Source organism: Mytilus galloprovincialis, chromosome 3 (assembly GCF_965363235.1).
Source record: "Mytilus galloprovincialis chromosome 3, xbMytGall1.hap1.1, whole genome shotgun sequence".
Taxonomy (NCBI): Eukaryota; Metazoa; Mollusca; class Bivalvia; order Mytilida; family Mytilidae; genus Mytilus; species Mytilus galloprovincialis.
Window position 1 is genome coordinate 14233645 of NC_134840.1, and position 19549 is coordinate 14253193.

Sequence of the window (19549 nt, forward strand, 5' to 3'; positions counted from 1 at the left end):
ACGGATAAAGATTGCATTCATTTTGAAGTAGAAACTTAACATGAATACTGCAATGTATTAAGAATTGAATGGAATTACTATTAATTGGAGAATGGTTTCAACAACATTTATGTAAAAAGGAAGATAACTCAACTTCAACTTCAAAATAGTTTTAAAACAGATACTACTAGGTTCATGCACCATGCACCATTACGTAATTTTATTGACAAAAATGGTTAGGTAGGATGTATAGAATGTTGTGCTCAATGTGTTTTGTATATTAAAATCAGGAAACATGATAACTACATTGTATCAAGCAAACCAAATATTTGATTGCAAGACTGCAAACTTTACACTCAAAACATCATGAATGTAGACTAAACTATCAATTAGTACATATCAAACATCCAATAGTTTAAGAGTAAAGACGCCATAGACATTCATAGAAAAACATAACATTGTGAAAAACCCGCAATAATAAATACTTCAATAATTTGTGAATTTACAGCTTAGTATAAACCTTTACGTTGATCGGTAGTTCTTTACATCTTTGTCATTTGGTCGTTGGTAGATAACAGTTGTCTCATTGGCAATCATTTCAAATTCATGTTGTATGAGTTGATACGATAGCAGCTTTTTAAATTATTTAACCAAAACAGAAGAAAAAAAATTAATAATTGAGAACTAAAATAAAAACTATCCTTTATTAGATTAGGACATAACGGGATTCTATCTAATATGACTTTTTGTAAAGAATTTATTGTTAATTTATCAATTTAAGTATTATAATTAGATTTATTACTTGTGCACAGCCAGGTGAAGGCGATAATTGAATGGATCATTCATGTTTTATGAAATGAGTCAAAGGCCTTATAAACGTGAAAATGTCTCAAATGACCTTCGATTGATATTGATGTTGAAATTGCAATAATTATTATATAATTATTATTATGAACTTCCATAATATTTGCATTTTGCCATTTTGTATATAAAGAAAATAAAAAAGGGAAAACATGAATGCCAAAAAGTATCAGTTGATGGGCTATTGATATGCTAAATTTCTGTCCCTTTCTAATGCTGTTCATTTTCGTACAAATGTGCTTTATCTTGCCTTTTTGTCTGTTTTTTTATCGAGTGTATTTTGTAGACGAAATGCGAGACTGGCGAAATACAAAATTTCAATCCTGGTTTCTATGATGAGTTACAACTACTGGGTCGATGCCACTGTTGGTGAAGTTTTTATTCCCCAATGGTTTCATCAGCCCAGTAGTCAGCACATACGTGCTGACATGAACTATCATTCATATGGTCATAATTATAAAGTCCTATAAATTTGCTGCTTACAAAACTATAAAATTTTGAAATACTAAAGAGTTTCTACCTCAGGAATAGATTAGTTACCTGAGCTGTATATGACAAAACTTTAAGGAATTTTTCATTCCCAATGCCCTTCAACTTCGTACGTTATTTGTCTTTCGTAGACGAAACGCGTGTCTGGCAAAATTGCAATCCTGGTATCTATGATGAGTTTATTTACAACCACTGGGTAAATGCCACTGCAGGTGGAGTTTTTATTCCCAAAGGTATCACCAGCCTAGTAGTCAGCATGTCTGTGCTGGAATGAATTATCATTGATAAGGTCATAAATGTAAATTAACTGCTAACAAAACTTTGAAGTCTTTAAATACTGAGGCTTTGTCATCTCAGGAATAGATAACCTCAGCTGTATATGGAAAAATTTAAAGAATTTTTGGTTCCCAATGATCTTCAACTTCGTACTTTATTTGACTTCTTCATCTTTTTTTGATCGAACATCACTGATAAGTCTTTTATAGACGAAATGCGCCTCTGGCGAAGTACCAAATTTCAATCCTATGATGAGTTTAATTATATACCCTTAATTTTCTAATGACATTTCATTATTCCCGTCCTGTATCATATTATTGTATTACACAAATGTAATCGTTAATTTGTTTTCTGCATGAACATGCATGAAGTAGTTTCCACTGGACGTTAATCAAACAACAACAAATCAATCAATCAATCATCAATTATGAGAAATGACACCTCAAACATAATCGACATCAATCAGTGTTAGCCAGTGCACACACTAACCACTGCAATATCTAGTGTTTCATTCGGACATCAATACGGGCGGAATATTATTAATCTGCCGAGGGAAATTTGCTATTTAAATCATTACAGTATTGATGCGATTGTTTGATGATTTATGGCAATAACGTGTAACATCTTGTCAATTAAAGGTTCAGAAGTCGAACATCCAACGGTTAAAGTACAAAAATATATTACATTTATATATTAAAAAGGAAAAACAGTAAATAAAATGACAGGTACAGTAATGTTTATATATATTTACAATATTTGTTTTTCATAGAACAATGTTAAATACTTCTGTTGATCAAGTAACATCCTATTGTCTCGGAAGCAGTTTTCCCCGGCACCTTTCTTTCGACGTAAAATGTAATAAAAATCAGAGAGGATTTCTCTTCTAAATATTATAATATGTTATAGAGCACATTTTTGTAAACTTATATACAAATACATATTAAACTCAAAATGGGTTTTTAGGGGCGTAGCTAGGTATTCATTAAACTGTAGGCACAAATCGGCGGCGGGTCTGGGGGGCGCTCAAGGCCCACAGCAATAGGGGTTTCAGGGCCTCGAAAAACTGATTTCAGCGTTTTGGCTGCAAAATGTTATGCACAAAAATATTAAATTGATAATTATAATATACATGATGAAAAGTTCGAAGAATTATGACATCTGAATGGTGAATTAAATAACGCAGTACAATTGGAAAATCAAATATTAAAAAAAGAAAATTTACAATATGTACTGCCCAAATAAAAAAGAAGATGTGGTGTGATTGCCAATGAGACAACTATCCACAAAAGACCAAAATGACACAGACATTAACAACTATAGGTCACCGTACAGCCTTCAACAATGAGCAAAGCCCATACCGCATAGTCAGCTATAATAGGCCCCGATAAGACAATGTAAAACAATTCAAACGAGAAAACTAACGGCCTTATTTATGTAAAAAATATGAACGAAAAACAAATATGTAACACATAAACAAACGGCAACCACTGAATTACAGGCTCCTGACTTGGGACAGGCACATACATAAATAATGTGGCGGGGTTAAACATGTTAGCGGGATCCCAACCCTCCCCCTAACCTGGGACAGTGGTATAACAGTACAACATAAGAACGAACTATAAAAATCAGTTGAAAAAGGCTTAACTCATCAGATGGACAAAAATATAAGTGGACGTGTCCGGGTACTGCCCAGCATAGATCCGCGTATCCCTTTAATTAAGCAGTACACCCTGTTTGGTATTTTCATATCTATTCCGTTATGATTAACCCGAATAATTCAGTCCCTCCCCGTAATCGATCTCTCCTACTTGCGAGGGCCTGAAGTCCTAACACGATAAAAACTCTTCACGAATCCTGGATTTTGATTGGTGCCCTGTAGAAGAGGTGACCAATCAGCAATTAGCTCAATTTTATCGAGATAGGTAAATCCCGAGCTAATTCCGAATGGTTGATTGAAGATTTTTCATTGTCTATGCATTCAGGCGTTAATGTAGTAAGCGGAATATAACGACTGAATTATTCGGGTTACGTTATGATCGATATATACGTTTAACTTAATTGATAGTACATATTGACGATTGTACTTCCGGTTAACTTAGGAAGTGAATACAACTGTGCAATCCCATTGGTCACATTTTTCTGGTTACTGGTAACTAGTATAAATAAACTGGTAACTAGTATGAATTAAACCAATGAGATTGCACAGTTATATTCACTTCCTAAGTTAACCGGAAGTTAAGTCCTTACAAATTCAATGGTCTGGAAAAAGGTCAATAATTGTCATCTCAAGTGTGTTATGGGTCATTTTCAAAAAATGTGGATATTTCAGTTGTGAAATAACAATACAAAAAAATATTCAATTTTCAACTTTAATATATGAAATTGAATAGTTTAACAACAATACAACCTGAAATAAAAATATGCAATCTTAAATGCTACTACAAAAATATTTTTAAAAATAACATAGAAACAAGTATGGGACAAATGTCAACTACAATACGGATTTAGTTTCGGTCCCTAATTTTTTTTAATAATATTTACATTTTGCTTGATATATATTTCCATAAAAATCACCACACTTTTTTCAAAACAGTTAAAATAACACTTTTTAGAAACATATTTTAACATGTTTAAAGTGAATTTAATTCAGCATTGTCAACTACATAACGCTTTTTGTCAACTACATAACGATTCACTGCGTGATGTAGTTGACCGTTATGTAGTTGACCTATTTGTGGTTTTTGGATGTTTTTCTTGACCCTAATACTACCAGATAAATGGTTTTTATTGAATTAGAGTCAGTATTATAACCTTTGAATGATTTATGTAAAAAAAAATATTTATGCCAAAATTTATCAATGTTTTTGCCGTTACAAAGTTGACATAGAATAAAATTACGGAGTAATTTGTACTCACCAAAACTAATCTATAATGAAATGAATCCATGATGTCATCCTGTAACTTTAAGCACGTCATCAGAGGATGAAGAGTAAGTAGAGAGCACTTCCTTAGTTACAAGGGATATAATCAGTTGTTTATTGGCAACAATATTTCATTTGTGTTATGTAGTTGACATTTTTTAAGTACGAAATGAAAAGTTAAAAAAAATGCTAATAAAATCTAATAATTCCCTGTATTTGTGTATACATACCTGCAGTGATACCTATATATTTATAATAACAAAAGAAAAATAATAAGTTCCGCTGGGTATTAAAACCAGCATTTAAAAAAGACTAGTTTTTCAATTTCGTACAAGCAATTTTGGGGTTTTTGGACCCTTTGAAACCCACTGGAAGCAATTTCTGTAGCAAAATTTCATATTGAATTTGCTGGAACTTGTTACACACACCCAAAACTAAATTGTGTATCTAAAAATTGGACAAAAATATTTACACTTTTTTAGAAATATTGATTGTACAAGAAAATCCACATTTTTTGAAAAAGGCCCTTATACTGTTTGAGGGGTATTCTCAAGGTACGTGAAAGTTGTTTCATTGTCAAGATATTTTTAATCAATTACCGACAGACTGGTGTACTTTTATTCGTGAAAGGGGCAAGGGAAATTAAAAAAAATATTGGTTAAAGCGAACACATTGAAAATTCCCGTTAGCTACCTTGTAAAATTGAGAAAGGAAATGGTGAATATGTCAAAGCGACAACCACCCGACCATAGAGCAAACAACAGCCGAAGGCAACCAATGGGTCTTCAATGTGTTTTTTTGTACTGGTATGGATAGTAAACCCCATATTGACAGAAACAAGTGCCTGTGTATCATTTGTTTCTTTTGCTTCAGTACAGGACTCTTCTAATTTTATTCCTTCTCTAAAACACTAAAACATCGATATTGAAAATTATTGATGATTCGTGATAATTTGTATAACTTTCAAGATTACTATTACATTGTGATAACAACCATATGACATCTTACTGATGAAGGATATTAGTTACAGTACCAACCCATTGATATCTTACTGATGAAGGATATTAGTTACAGAAATATATAATATTTAGATGTTGATAATTCTAAGAACAAAGTAGGAAATTCCAAGATTAATGTTGATAATTCCATGGTTAATGTTGCTAATTCCGAAGCGTTACGTTTGCGCGGATTGATCCTACATTTGCGCGAAAAACAATCCACGTTTGCGCCACATAACGTATTACGTTTGAGCAAAATTTACCGGTTGAAAAGTTACAACATTTGCGTGTATTTATACAAATACATGAAATTAATATTGTTATAATAAACTGAAAACTGAATAATTTAAACAAATTAACTAAAGATAAAAAAAAAAATAATATATTTGAACTATTTCATCGGTCAACTTACATAGTTACACATGTTCATGATTAAGCTGAACTCATCTATAATTGTCAACCCGTATACGGGCGTTTTTCAATAAAAGCGTGACTTTCAGACCTAAAAAGAATGGAAAATCAACTTTTCTAAAATTTTATTTCAAGAGTTATTTTGAATACCTCTATTATAGACCTGTTTGTAAATAAAAGTGCAATCTTAAATATTCTTTAAAAGGATATTATTTTCATAATGTATGTACTGTTTCGTAAAAAGTCCCCTACGAAACTGCTTGTAAACACACATATTATTGCAATTTTAAATGTTTCCTATAGACATTCCAGTTTGTTACTTTATATACTAGAAAAATCTCAATTCTGTTTTTAATTGGAGAACCATTTTTTATCGATAAAGATTAGACAGTACTTCCTATATGAAGGTACAACTCATGTTACGTAGTGGACATTTTGATGCGTTTCGTAGTGGACAAAAAGTTTCGTAGTTGACATCACCCCTATTCTATGTTAATAAAAACATAATAAACATTACATGAAACTAACCCTTGTTGAACAGGCGGTCTAGGGACATGCCATTCTGGTTGTTTTGAATCATTCAGGAATCAATATCTTATCAATCCCTCTAAAAAATAAACTGTTTCTTTGCTTTAAAATGTTAAATCTAATTCAATGTACTGACTGCACAAAAAATTACTTGCAAAGATCAAACACATTTTTTTTTAAAGTTGCTTGGACGAGAAACAACGTTTTTATTGAAAAACGCCCATACAAGTTAGAATGTTCACCATTTTAAACAAGATGGACTTTATTATCTCGTGAGTCAAATAAAGGAATAAAAAGTCTTACAAGTACCAGGCAAAGACTGATCTATAGATGATTCTCGTATAGATATCATTCGCATGTATTCTGCGTTTTATTCATGACTTGTATATATACCCCCCCCCAAAAAAAAAAAAAAACAACCTATTTTAATTAAGTTTTTTACCCTTGATTTTTTTATGTCGTCCCTAAAAGTTTGCTATGGCTTTTTATGTTTGCATACAAAATTTATTGAAAATCTGAAATTAAATAGATTTATAGGTATAATTAGGCCGCATTGTCAACGACTCCTTGTGACACCATCTGTCAAACTAGCTGTAAAACTTTAAATGGTTGAAAGTCTTGTAATGATTTCTATTTCTACCTGGTATGGTTTATTTTATTATATGGGTAGCATTGACCTACAATGAATGTTATTGAGGTCTATCATTATACAAATAATGACGACAAAAGAATCATTATTACTATTAATACAATCTAATTATGGATATAAACTCTAAATTCAGTCAAAGATACATTAAACTTTATAACCGTTTGGTGACGTCTCCATTCATTGGTTCCATAAATCACACGGATGATATTGAAATACATGTACATGAGGTAATGAAAGAAAATGCTAATTGGGTATCAATTTAAAAGTAAATATATATTATATATATCCAAGGATTTGTATAATACAAATCCTTGATATATCAAATCCCACAAATGATACGCAATTAATTCATTATAATACCAAGGATTTGTTTTCTTACTATACAAATCCTTGATAATACATACATTTTATTTATTTATTTACAAGATTGATCGTTTATATAAATATACAGTGTTAATTTCCATTGTTTAACCCAAGCATACATTTTAGATAAATAAATTGAATGAAAACTACGGTTCCTAATTTGTGCATTGGGATTAAAAATTCTATATGTATCATTACTTTCTTTAGTTGAAAACTCTGTCTTGTATTGTCCTGGTCGTACAATTTCAAATATTCAATTTCATGACTGTATCATGTGTTTCCATAAGTTTACCATAGTACTATCATATGGTTGGGTTAAAAATTAATGGTAAACCCTTAGGCTAGTTTTTACTGTTTTAATGTCTAATCTTACCGTTTTAATTTCTTGACATAACTGCACGACTCGATTCTCAATTATATGTGTTAAGATAATCGTTGCAAAGAATCCTGCTCAATCTTTAGTGAAAGACGGGGTTAACTTTGCCTTGTTGCGAGAGTTTATATTCTTTGTTGAAGGCAATTGTAGTGACCTGCAATACAAGTACCATTCAATTGAGTTTAGTTATATGTCTTGTGTTTTTGTCTCTGCCCTAGGTTTTCTATATTTTGCATGTGTAGTGCATCATGACATAAGACATTGTTTCGTGTACCTTGATGAGCTTTCGTGCAAGACTGCTGTGTGTATTTTTTACATGGAACATTTGATCAGACTTTGACTTTTTGACTCCTGACCTTCATGTATGCAAGATGGGTATGTCATCATGTTGCAGTGTGTTCCTCGGTATATTACCTTGACCTCAAAATATAATTTTCAATTGATCTTGCTTCTGAATATGTTGCATGTAGATGCATTGTCATAAGATGACGAGTCTATTGGCATGAGAAACTTCATGTGAGCTTGACCTTTGCTCTCAATGTAAAACTTGTATATTTTGTTTGAATTAAATGGAGAATTAACTGTATGATTGGCACTCGTACCACATCTTCTAAAGATATATTAGATACATAAGATATATTGTTAGTTTTGTGTACCACGATGACCCTTTTCCCTTTTGCATATTGGATTGAAAATTCACACAGAAGGTATACGCATATCAATAAACTGAACTCAATGCTAAGAACCTATAAAGTACACTCAGACAGAGAGCTCAATCTAGTGAAACACTTTGTTTAGTTGGTAACATTTAACTTGAAATATCACTGTCTGTTACCAAACTGCACCGAGATCCTGAAAAAAATGTGCAAGTTAAGTCTATTTAAAAAAGAATTCAATGGAAGTAAATAAGCTGATTACTGAAATAAATGTAGAATATGTCTATTAACCACAGATGCCCCTGTTGTGAAAAAAATTAGTAAACTTCCACATATAGATGCAGGATTCGCGTAATTTTGACCGTTTTTGTGACCATAAGCATTGTGAATAAGTTTCAAAACATTTGGCTGAGGCAAATTAAAGTTATAGAACGGAAACAATAGATTTAGCAGTTTTCCTAACTCAAGGCCCCGGGTTGACATTTGTATCATTGGTACTCGTACCACAACTTTTTACATCTAAAAAATCATGAACAGCTAGTGACGCCATCGGGACCCAATATTGAGCTTCATAGATCTGTGTTATGGGGTAATGTGAATCACGTATAAGGTTCCTAACATTTGATTGAGTCAGACTTATTTAAGAGAAAGGAAACGAAAGAGTCAGCACTTCTTATATTTTTTAAAGGGACATTGATAACTCTTGAACGGTAAAAGTGACACTTAAAAATTTCAAATTTAATTTTGTGTTGAGGTGGGGATCCCGCTAACATGTTCAACCCCGCCTTATTCGGTGTGTATGTGCTTGTGGTAAGTCAAGAGCCTGTAATTCAATAAATGTCGTTTTTTATGTGTTACATACTTGTTTTTCGTTAATTTTTTGTACATAAATTTGTTCGTTTATTTTCTCGTTTGAATATTGTTTTACAATGTCATTTCAGTGCCTTTTATTGCTGACTATATGCGGTATTGACTTTGCTCATTGTTGAAAACTGTATATGACCTATAGTTGTTAGTGTTTTTGTCATCTGGTCTTTTGTGGAGAGTTCTCATTGGCACTCATGCACATAAGGGGGAGGATTGGGATCCCGCTAACATTTTTACACCGCCTTATTTTATATGCACGTGCCTATCTTGTTTTTCGTTTATTTTTTGTGCAAAATTAGACCGTTTGTTTTCTCGTTTGAATTGTTTTACATTGTCATGTCGGTGCCTTTAATAGCTGACTTTGCGGTATGAACCTTGCTCATTGTTGAAGACCGTGTGGTGACCTAGGCTACATTGTATAATTGTTAATTTCTGTGTCATTTAGTCTCTTGTGGAGAGTTCTCATTGGCACTCATGCACCAGCTTCTTTTATATATTGTGTATATGTTTTGTAGTATTTGGTTGAGGCAAACTAAAGTAAGAAGAGCGGACTTTCGGGACAGGCGGACTAGTGTAACTCTTAATGTTCCTAAATCATGGCGCCAACACAGAAGATCTTACTATTGTGCTGGTGATACACATTCCACTAGCACTGTCATTAACACATGTACACATAATTTTATTATAAAAATATTCAATCTTAATCTTGATTTCTTTTTTTTTGGCCGAATGATTATATGCATGCCCTTCACCATGTTCACAACGACTGAATGAGTATCAAATTTGACAAATTTATTGTACATAATTATACATTTTATTATATTTTATAACTTTTTTCCAACTAATTAAAGCTTACCAACTTATTGATCATAACTTTCCTTTATATGTCTTTTAACATTCTGTTTTGAACAAAAAGATTTCTTACATATACTTCACATGTATTTCTTTCAAATCTGACATTATCAAAAAGCCATTAAAAAAAATTCAGTCGAACTTGATAATAAATGTGCAATCAAATATATATGCAAGTCGTCAACTGGTCAAGTGGCTCGATGCACATATCGTTAGCCATATAACCATGTCCTAATTGGGTAGTTTTAAAACTTCTAGCATAGGCGGATCCAGGGTGGCGCCCCCCCCCCCCCTTTTGTGAGAAAAATTTGGTTGATTATATAGGGAATCATTGAAGCATGAATGGAGCGGTCCCCCTGAGGAAAAGTTCTGGATCCGCCACTGTCTAGACATATTTACGTAAAGAAGGGATGAGTAAAGGGAAACAAGAAGAAAACAAAATGACTGAATTAAATAAAAGGATGTTCGATGTACTGTATACTTCGGTTTGTTTTAAAAATCTATAACGATGTTTTATTTTTATCTAGTTTTCTTATCAAAATAATTAAAATGAGAAGATAAATACCTTATAGCTTCCTTTACCGTCGATGCTTAATGTTATAAAATAATTTTAGCGTCTTTGACCTACATTACCTTTTTATTCGGAGACTTGCGGTTATCTTCTGTTATGTTCAACGGGAACATTAGATTAATGATCTAGAATAGAACCCAGATGGAACCAAGAGGCGGATCCAGGGGGGAGGCCTAGCTTCGTGGGGAAAATTTGGTTGATTATATAGGGAATCATTGAAGCCTGACTGGAGCGGGCCCCCTTTAGGAAAAGTTCTGGATCCGCCACTGTCTAGACATATTTACGTAAATAAGGGATGAGTAAAGGAAATTTAAAAAAAAATTAAAAAAAATGACTGATTTAAATAAAAGGATGTTTGATGTACTGTATACTTCGGTTTGTTTTAAAAATCTATACGATGCTTTATTTTTATCTAGTTTTCTTATCAAAATAATCAAAATGAGAAGATAAATACCTTACAGCTTCCTTTACTGTCGATGCTAACATATTTAACATACACTATAACAATATATCATTTTACCAGACCACGGTTTGCGGAAGTAGTCAAGAAGACAATATTATGTTTTTCAGGGGTTGACAGGATACACGTGATCGTTGTTAGTTTCAACTTCAATATTATTATGCAAGCAGATGTAATAAACAATGATTTCATACATTATTTTTTTTTGGTTTACACTCTATATAGGGCTTTATTTATGATCTTATTCCAGAGTGCACAATTCTTATTCTACATATTTCACCTTCATCAAAATTAGGAAATCTGTTTGGTCGTCCCATTTTGTTGTAGGGATGTTTAGATTAAGTGTCGAGTTAATATGTATATTATTTTGTGTTGTCTGCGAGAAACAAATCATTTTTCTGATCTAGTAACTAAATTCAAAACCAATATAGATAATGTTAACATATATATTTTATTGAACTGTGTAAATTAATCGGAATGCGAATGACAACATGCACCTGCAATTCTTTTGTGTGTTTTCCGTTTCGGTAACACATGACATTTGCGCGGGAACTTCTTACATAAACATCGTGAAATGTACTGTAACAGTTATTGATTTTTGGAGGTAATGTGATATTATTTATTATTCAATAGTATATAATTTTACGTCAGGTTTGTACACATTAAGTCTCTGGTCAGTGGCGGATCTAGGGGAGGGGGGATTCCGGAGGTTGAACCTCCCTTTTTTGTTGACGATCAATTCATTTGGATAGCGATATCAGTTGGAACTGACCCTTTATCCTGGGTTAGGATCCCCTTTTTAAAATGGCTGGATCTGTCTCAGCTAGTCAGGTCAGAACCGAAACACATCAGTGGCAGATCTAGCCATTTTGAAAGGGGGGTCCAACCACAGGCACTTGTTAATGTTATAAAATAATTTTAGCGTCTTTGACCTACTTTACCTTTTTTATCGGAGACTTGCGGTTATCTTCTGTTATGGTCAACAGGAACATTAGAATGATCTAGAATAGAACCCAGATGGAACCAAGAAGTTGGGTTGCCTTAACCAAACAACCCGGATGTTGAACCAGTTACCATGATTTCGAACCATAGAACCAAGGTTAACAACCAGAAAACCCAGATGGAACCAAGGTTTAGAACCAGAGTGCCCGGATATAACCCAATTGCATCCGGAATTCTCAAGACTTTTTATACCTTCAATGTATTTTCCAAATCATTTATTTATTTAGTATATTTATACATAATAGATTATACCGTTGGTGTTCCCGTTTGAATGGTTTTACACTATTAATTTTTGGAGCCCTTTATAGCTTGCTGTTCTGTGTGAGCCAAAGCTCCGTGTTGAAGGCCGTACCTTGACCTATACTGGTTTACTTTCATTGTAACTTCGATGGAGAGTTATTTCATTGGCACTCATACACCATCTTCCTATATCTATGTATAAGAAGACTAAACTTAATATAAAAAAAACAGGCGCCTTATCAAATACAACACGTTTATAATATATTGTACGTCTTAATAGAATTTCGTATACAGAAGACTCGTCAGTTACGCTCAAATCAAAACAGCTGAAACGACTAGGAAATATGGACGTTGAAAAATGTGCAAAATCTTGATTTGGCCATCTATACTTGCATAGGAAAACGTGAATGTAAAAAGTCAATGATACATGTATGTCGTGTCAACTCAAGAGAACCATTAAGCTACTGGGCTGAAGAAATCATCGAAGACAAAACGTCAAACAGGCATCAATGATTTTATATTTTCAAAAAATATATATAATAAACATGGAACCTGTATGTCCAGTTGAGCAAGCGCAGACTTAAGTGAGCTCACTTGTAAACATTTGAGGCAAATAGTTTACATTACTTGTCTAAATTGTAATGCTGTCTTCAAAACGGTTCTTTTGATGCTGACCGTTTGTTTACAAGCAAACATCAGCTTTTAATTAATTATTTAAGATAACTACGCATTAATCACTAAGAAAAATTATGATCTGTACACTTACAAGAGGTGTTTATAGAATACCATTGAAGTAGATAGAGAGTAAAGCATTCTAAGTGCTGATTTTGATACGATATATTAGATAATACAGTGTAACAAATGTAGAGTATGGCCAATATAAACACACTTTAGCTCATGGATAATTTGCAGCAAAAACTGAACAAGGGAAACACTCGTTTATACATTGTTATGCTTTAGATCGTGGCAGGTAGGGATTATTTTTATATCTTACCTGAATGTTACATTTTTTCGCACAATTTCCCAACTTATTTTGGGGTAAGCGGCATAAAGCGTATAAGAATATTTATTTGTATGTAAATTGTAGTCTAAAGTGATTGCTGATGATTGCTGCTTGCCTTACGGTCTTTCGTTTAATGATACTCACTTTAATCATGCTGCTGTTTTTCTTCTTTTTAAATTGTTTGAAATTCTGTCATCCCGGAGTCTTTTTCTGGCTTACTATACCGTACAGGTTTATTATATTTGTTTAGTTGTTGAAGGCCGTACGGTGACCTGAAGTTGTCCTTTGATCTTTGTTGGATAAGCTGTTAAAAAGCTAAGGTAATAAGCAACTGTCTTCCGGATATTTTTAAGAATCGTGTATTATACAAAATGTCCGATTAGTAGGCGATTTTTAGGGTTTCCTTAATAAAGAAATAGATCAAAATTTGAAATTATATTTATTTTGTTGAATCTAAGGATTATTATTTTGCTGAAACTAAAGAAATGTGCCCTAATTATTTCTAAAATATTAATTAAGATTCACGAAAACAAAAGTATTTAACATAAATGATTAACCTTAATAGTTATCAAAAGGTACCAGACTTAAAATTCAATATGCCAGACGCGCTTTTCGTGTTCATAAGACTCATCAGTGACGCTCAGATCAAAATAATTATAAGCCAAACAAGTAAAAAGTTTCAGAGCAACTAAGGACCTAAATCTGTCGTTTTTAATAGAAAAAAGGATTTTCTTTTTCGTTTTGGTGTAAGTGTAGACGAAATATAGTACTTTATTAATTAACACATCGCCCACACATTAAAATTAATGAAAACTCTCGCTGTTTCCTGTTGACGCTTATAATTCAAAAGTTTTCTTTCTTCTTTTTGATAACAGGTCATCCTCGTTAATTTAAAGCAATAACTCAATAAATCCATAAAGTCTTACGATGGATCATGGAAGTATTAACTGGGTAGTAAGGTTTGATGTTTTCGGTTAAAGTAATTTCAAAGGCCTTAAGGTCTTAATATCTAACTTATGTTTTAATTCCTTCATCAATTATTCATTTGATAGGCGTGACATTGTCCAATATCATATAATGATTAACTTCCAGAAATAATTGTATAATATTCTCGAATATAGTGCTACCATACTATATACAATACAGTTAGAGTTGACGTACAATTGTATGCACATTCAACGTCGCAGAGGTCACAAAACGAGCCTGGACAAGTGTTACTCAAAATATACATGTAAGATACAAATGCTGATGTTGAGTTTGGATACATGGTAGTGAGTGACCGTTAGTGAGTGTGTCTATGTATGATAGATGAAAATGGGGTGAACGTCTTTGAGAGAGCATCTAACGGACATCTACACTGCAGGGATCGTGTATTAGTTTGATTTGAGATATCAAAACATTCGATATATACATTCGAACGTACACTTTACGTGTACGCTTCATATTGGTGTAAACTTTCTTTTAATTGATAATTGTGTATTGTCTATCAGTTTTTGTTTTAGTATGCCTTTATTGTATGTCAATTAAATCAAGTTGAAGTAGATTGTTTCCTGTGTAAATATGTAATGAATATTTCTAATTATTTTCTAGATTGGGAAATTCGAGAGTCCGTCTGCAGTTAACAACTTAATAGTGTTACAACCATAACAAGTGGTCTCATGGTGACCTGAATTGTAAACTGGAAATCGGATACAACAGTGTGATCGAATAATGTCAGAATAGCTTCTAATGGCATTGACGGATCTACTGTTTTCAATAAAGATACAATTTTTATAAACAGTAAAACAAAACAAAAATAATTGTGCTCCTTTCGGAATAGTTAATATATTCGGAAGACTCAGCGATAAACCATTCATATACTTCCAATGAGTATGCCTAGATGTAACACCAGTAGAGAACTCATCATACAGGCATAGAACTTTCTGTGAAACGAGACATTTACAATTGTTACAGTTTACAATAGACAATGAAACCTTGAACAAAACAATCGTTGGCAATCTTACCATATCTCTTTGAAAATATTATATGTGGTAAAAAGAAAATGGCTGAAAATTCTACATTGTCTATGAAAGATTATACAAATTATCTTGCATCTGTCAATATCTGGAAATATTTGTCACCATGTCTGATTATTGTTGGAACATTTGCAAATATTCTGTCTATCATTGTTCTACTACGAAAGTCCATGCGGAACTCTACAACTATGTTTTATTTAACTATACTTGCGTTCGGAGACCTTTCTGTATTATACACTGGACTTTTACGACAATGGCTCCGACACGCTTTTGACATTGATTTGAGATCGTTTTCGAATTTCGGATGTAAATTGCATGTATTTCTTGTATATTTTACTTTAGATTTCAGCACGTGGATATTGGTAGCCGTGACAATTGATCGATGTATATCGGTTTGTTTGCCGTTCAAAAGCAGAGACTATTGTACCATGAAGCATGCTAAAATAGCAGTTATATCAATTTGCTTTCTGTTATGTGCTTTAAATGGCCATTTATTTGGAACAGTTGCTTTAGACGGAAACCAGGGATGCTATGGGATATCAAGTTTTATTCTCTCAGTTTGGCCATGGATTGATTTGTGCGCTTTTTGTATTGGCCCATTTGCAGTTATGATGGTATGTAATATTTTTATTATTCGCCAAATTGTGATGTCAAACAAACGTATTGAAAGCCATAAAGATCCTGGAGGCCGGAATCTAAAAATAGACCTGCCAATCCCTTCTACTTCTACTGCATACCGCAATGGGCATATTCCCAAAACAAATGGACGTCACAGTAAAAATAAACGGCGTTTGAGGAAAATTTCCCACGTGACAATAATGCTTTTAACTGTAAATATTGTGTATTTTACATGTACTTTGCCAATAGCTATTTATTTGATTGGATACAAATTTTGGGTTCCAGGTGCATCCGCTGAAAGACGTGCAGCTTTAGACCTTGTTTGGGCGATTTCGAATTTCTTACAATACACAAACAATACCATTCATTTCTTTATGTATTGTTTGACAAGTCCAAAGTTCAGGAAAGAACTATTTAGCTTATTTGATATGAAGCACGCGCATGTGGAGTTCGAACATTCAGCAGCTTATCAACAAGACAAAGCAAACGTTACAAAATTCTGATGATGGAGTAGGAAAAATTTGAGTAGTATTACAATTCATGTGATGTAAAATGTTCTGACATGAACAAACATAATACCTCATTCATTGTTGTTTCTTTAGTGATATTAATAAATCTTTTAAAAAATAAATAATAACAAAGCAGTATATTCTTTGTTAATTACTGAATTCATCGGTATGCATTTTAACAGTTTTACAAATATTTGTTTTTAATGTGCTCTTCTATATCATTTACCATTCTCACAGACACTGAACGCATTCATTATTATCATTGCATGTTATATGAAATAAGAAGATGTGCTATCATTGCATATGAGACAACTTAGGTACCACCAGAGTAGTGAACTATCGGATACCTCACAGCCTTCAACAATGAAGAAAGCCCGTACCTCATAGTAATTTATTAAAGGCCCGACATGACAATTAAATGTTTAAAGCAATTCAAACAGGAAAACTTAAAACCTGATACATTGTATGTATAAAAACAACAAAAACAAGTATGATGTACAGCTAAAGACGGCTAATGAATTACAGGCTCCTGACACTATACAGAATGTAGCGGGTTAAACATGGTTACTGATTCCAAGCGCCGTATTCCTAACCTGGGACAGGGGTGTATCAGTTCCCGTGAACTTTTAAAAAAAAAACCACTATTAAATCCACTTCATTCGAAGTTTAGTGGATAGTTGTCTCATTGGCAATCATGTCACATTTAATTTTTTTTAGAATTAATTCACAAAATCTTACGTCATCAGATCAATACAAAGCACACAAACAACTTACATTTGTTTATGAGTTTGTCTACTTCTAGGACATATCAGTGATTGCAATTTATATTCGGGTTATATAAAGTGTGTTCTCCTCGGCAGTATATTTTTTATTTTTTTTACTTAGTCAACGTTAAATTATTTTCAAATTGACGGTAAGTGTTGATGAATATATCAAGTAAAGGTATTTAAAACGGGTATGTATTGAGTTTGGTCATACACAGTGATTCATAACAGTACAAGAACATATTTACTGAGCATATTTACACTATTAAAGATAAAAAAATATTTCTGAAATGTACATACAATCATGACAATGTACATAGTGTATATGTTGCCAAGGGGATTATGAACAGCTTTAATCGTCTCATTACACCTCCAGTAAGTATACAATCAAGCATATTTACTTTTCTCCTTAAAAAAGAAGGCTTTAGATAGCGTTAGTTTTATGATTTTTTTATTAGTAATTTTGGTTTTGAGTTGTCTCATTGGCACTCGTACCCCATTTATTATATCTATAATTAATCCCGCCACATTCTTTGTGTGCATGTCCAAAGTCAGGAGCCTGTAATTTATTGGTTGTTGTTAGTTCTTGGTTGTAATATTTGTTTTTAATATTTGTTTTTTGTAAAAAAAAAATGTCTTTACTATTTTCATTTTAAATTGTTTCATATTTTTCATGTCGGCACCTTTTATAGCCGACCATTCATTTGGGTATTGGTTTTTCCATCTATGGTTTTTTCTAATTGTCGAAGGCCGAACTGTTGTTTAAAATTGCTTAATTACATCCAATTTACTTCATATCACATCTCCTTTTTATATTTAATTTATGAGTTGCAACATTGTTATAAACCAATCACACGACCATTTAATCAATTACAATTGAGAAAGGAAATGGGGAATGTGTCCAAGCGACAACAACCCTACCATAGAGCAGACAACAGCCGAAGGCCACCAATGGGTTTGTGGTTTAAACGATTATGTGGAAGTGCAGTGCAAATAGTTGAAAAGTAAAAACTTAACCGAATTAAAAGATCCATAAAAGCACGTGATTTATATAAAGCATTACAAGATTGTTCTTCACTTCAAAAAAGGTTAATTTCACTATTTTCATATGTGTTACCACAAAGTTGATGATAAGATCTTTGATAGGAATTGAGGAACAAAAGCAGAGAAAGATTATTTAAAAAAAAAACAGTTACCAGAGGCCGATATGAACCGAAAGAGTACTGGTTTTTGTGTAGTTTATGTAACCACCATAATATAGGGACATTCAAATGTACAGATGAGGCCTTAAACTGAGACGTGAAAATGTTCTATGCATTTTAAGAACTCTTTAAGGGGTCCGTATGTGGTCTGTTGAAAGCCAGCATTTCTGTTCCTATATCAAACCTATTACCCTCTATTCTATAGCAGCAGTTTATATTCTGTTCTTTTTGTCCTGTGTAATCCACGAGAGACCTTACCTGTGAGATCTATTATTAATTTGCTTATATATATAACATTAATATTAAAACATATATTAAATTTATATTAATCTAAGATCCATTTTGTTACATCTGGTGATCAATTTATTTGGAAATCGCAAATAGCAGGCATCAGGTATTTTAAAAAAGAACTTACATTGTTCGACCTGTTAGTGAAATGCGTTGTGTTAAAATATACTTTTTAACTCTTTTGGTCTTTTGGAAAATATTGTTACTGCTGTAATCAAACCCCGTTATCAAGAAATTTGTTTTACATGGAAATGTATTATAAAAGTTGCGGTTTTTATCCAACGGCAATTATAGGTTTGAGCGTACAAGTGTAAAATGAAAACAGCGTTCAAACCTATGACTGCCGTTGGATTAAAAAACGCATTTTTTATACATTTGCACGTAAAACAAATTCTTGGAAGAGGTGTTTAAATACAACAAACATTATTTTTCAAAAGGCCAAAAAACTGAAGTGAAAAAAAGTATATTTTAGTTCAAGTCAGCGTGTTGTGATTTTGTATCATGAATTGGTAAACCTGTCATGGAATATATGTTTCTTTATAATTAATTTGAATTGAAGAAAAATTCTGAAAACTCTTTCCTCTCGAGAAATGTTATTGACATGGTTCCTTGTGTAATAAATGGTATATAAAATTTGTAACAAAGTTTTCA

General features: G+C 32.6%; 1 protein-coding gene across 1 annotated transcript; it reads left to right on the forward strand.

The window, feature by feature from the left end:
• The first annotated feature begins 2266 nt into the window (after positions 1 to 2266).
• Positions 2267 to 16645, forward strand: LOC143066326 (mu-type opioid receptor-like). The gene is made up of 2 exons (XM_076239296.1): positions 2267 to 2330; positions 15093 to 16645. The coding sequence occupies exon 2, from the start codon at positions 15544 to 15546 to the stop codon at positions 16636 to 16638; it is 1095 nt and encodes a 364-aa protein (XP_076095411.1). The 5' UTR covers positions 2267 to 2330; positions 15093 to 15543; the 3' UTR covers positions 16639 to 16645.
• The last annotated feature ends 2904 nt before the right edge of the window (positions 16646 to 19549 follow it).

Coding starts and splice junctions, on each gene's coding strand:
- LOC143066326 (XM_076239296.1), top strand. CDS start 15,544: ATGGCTGAAAATTCTACATTGTCTATGAAAGATTATACAAATTATCTT.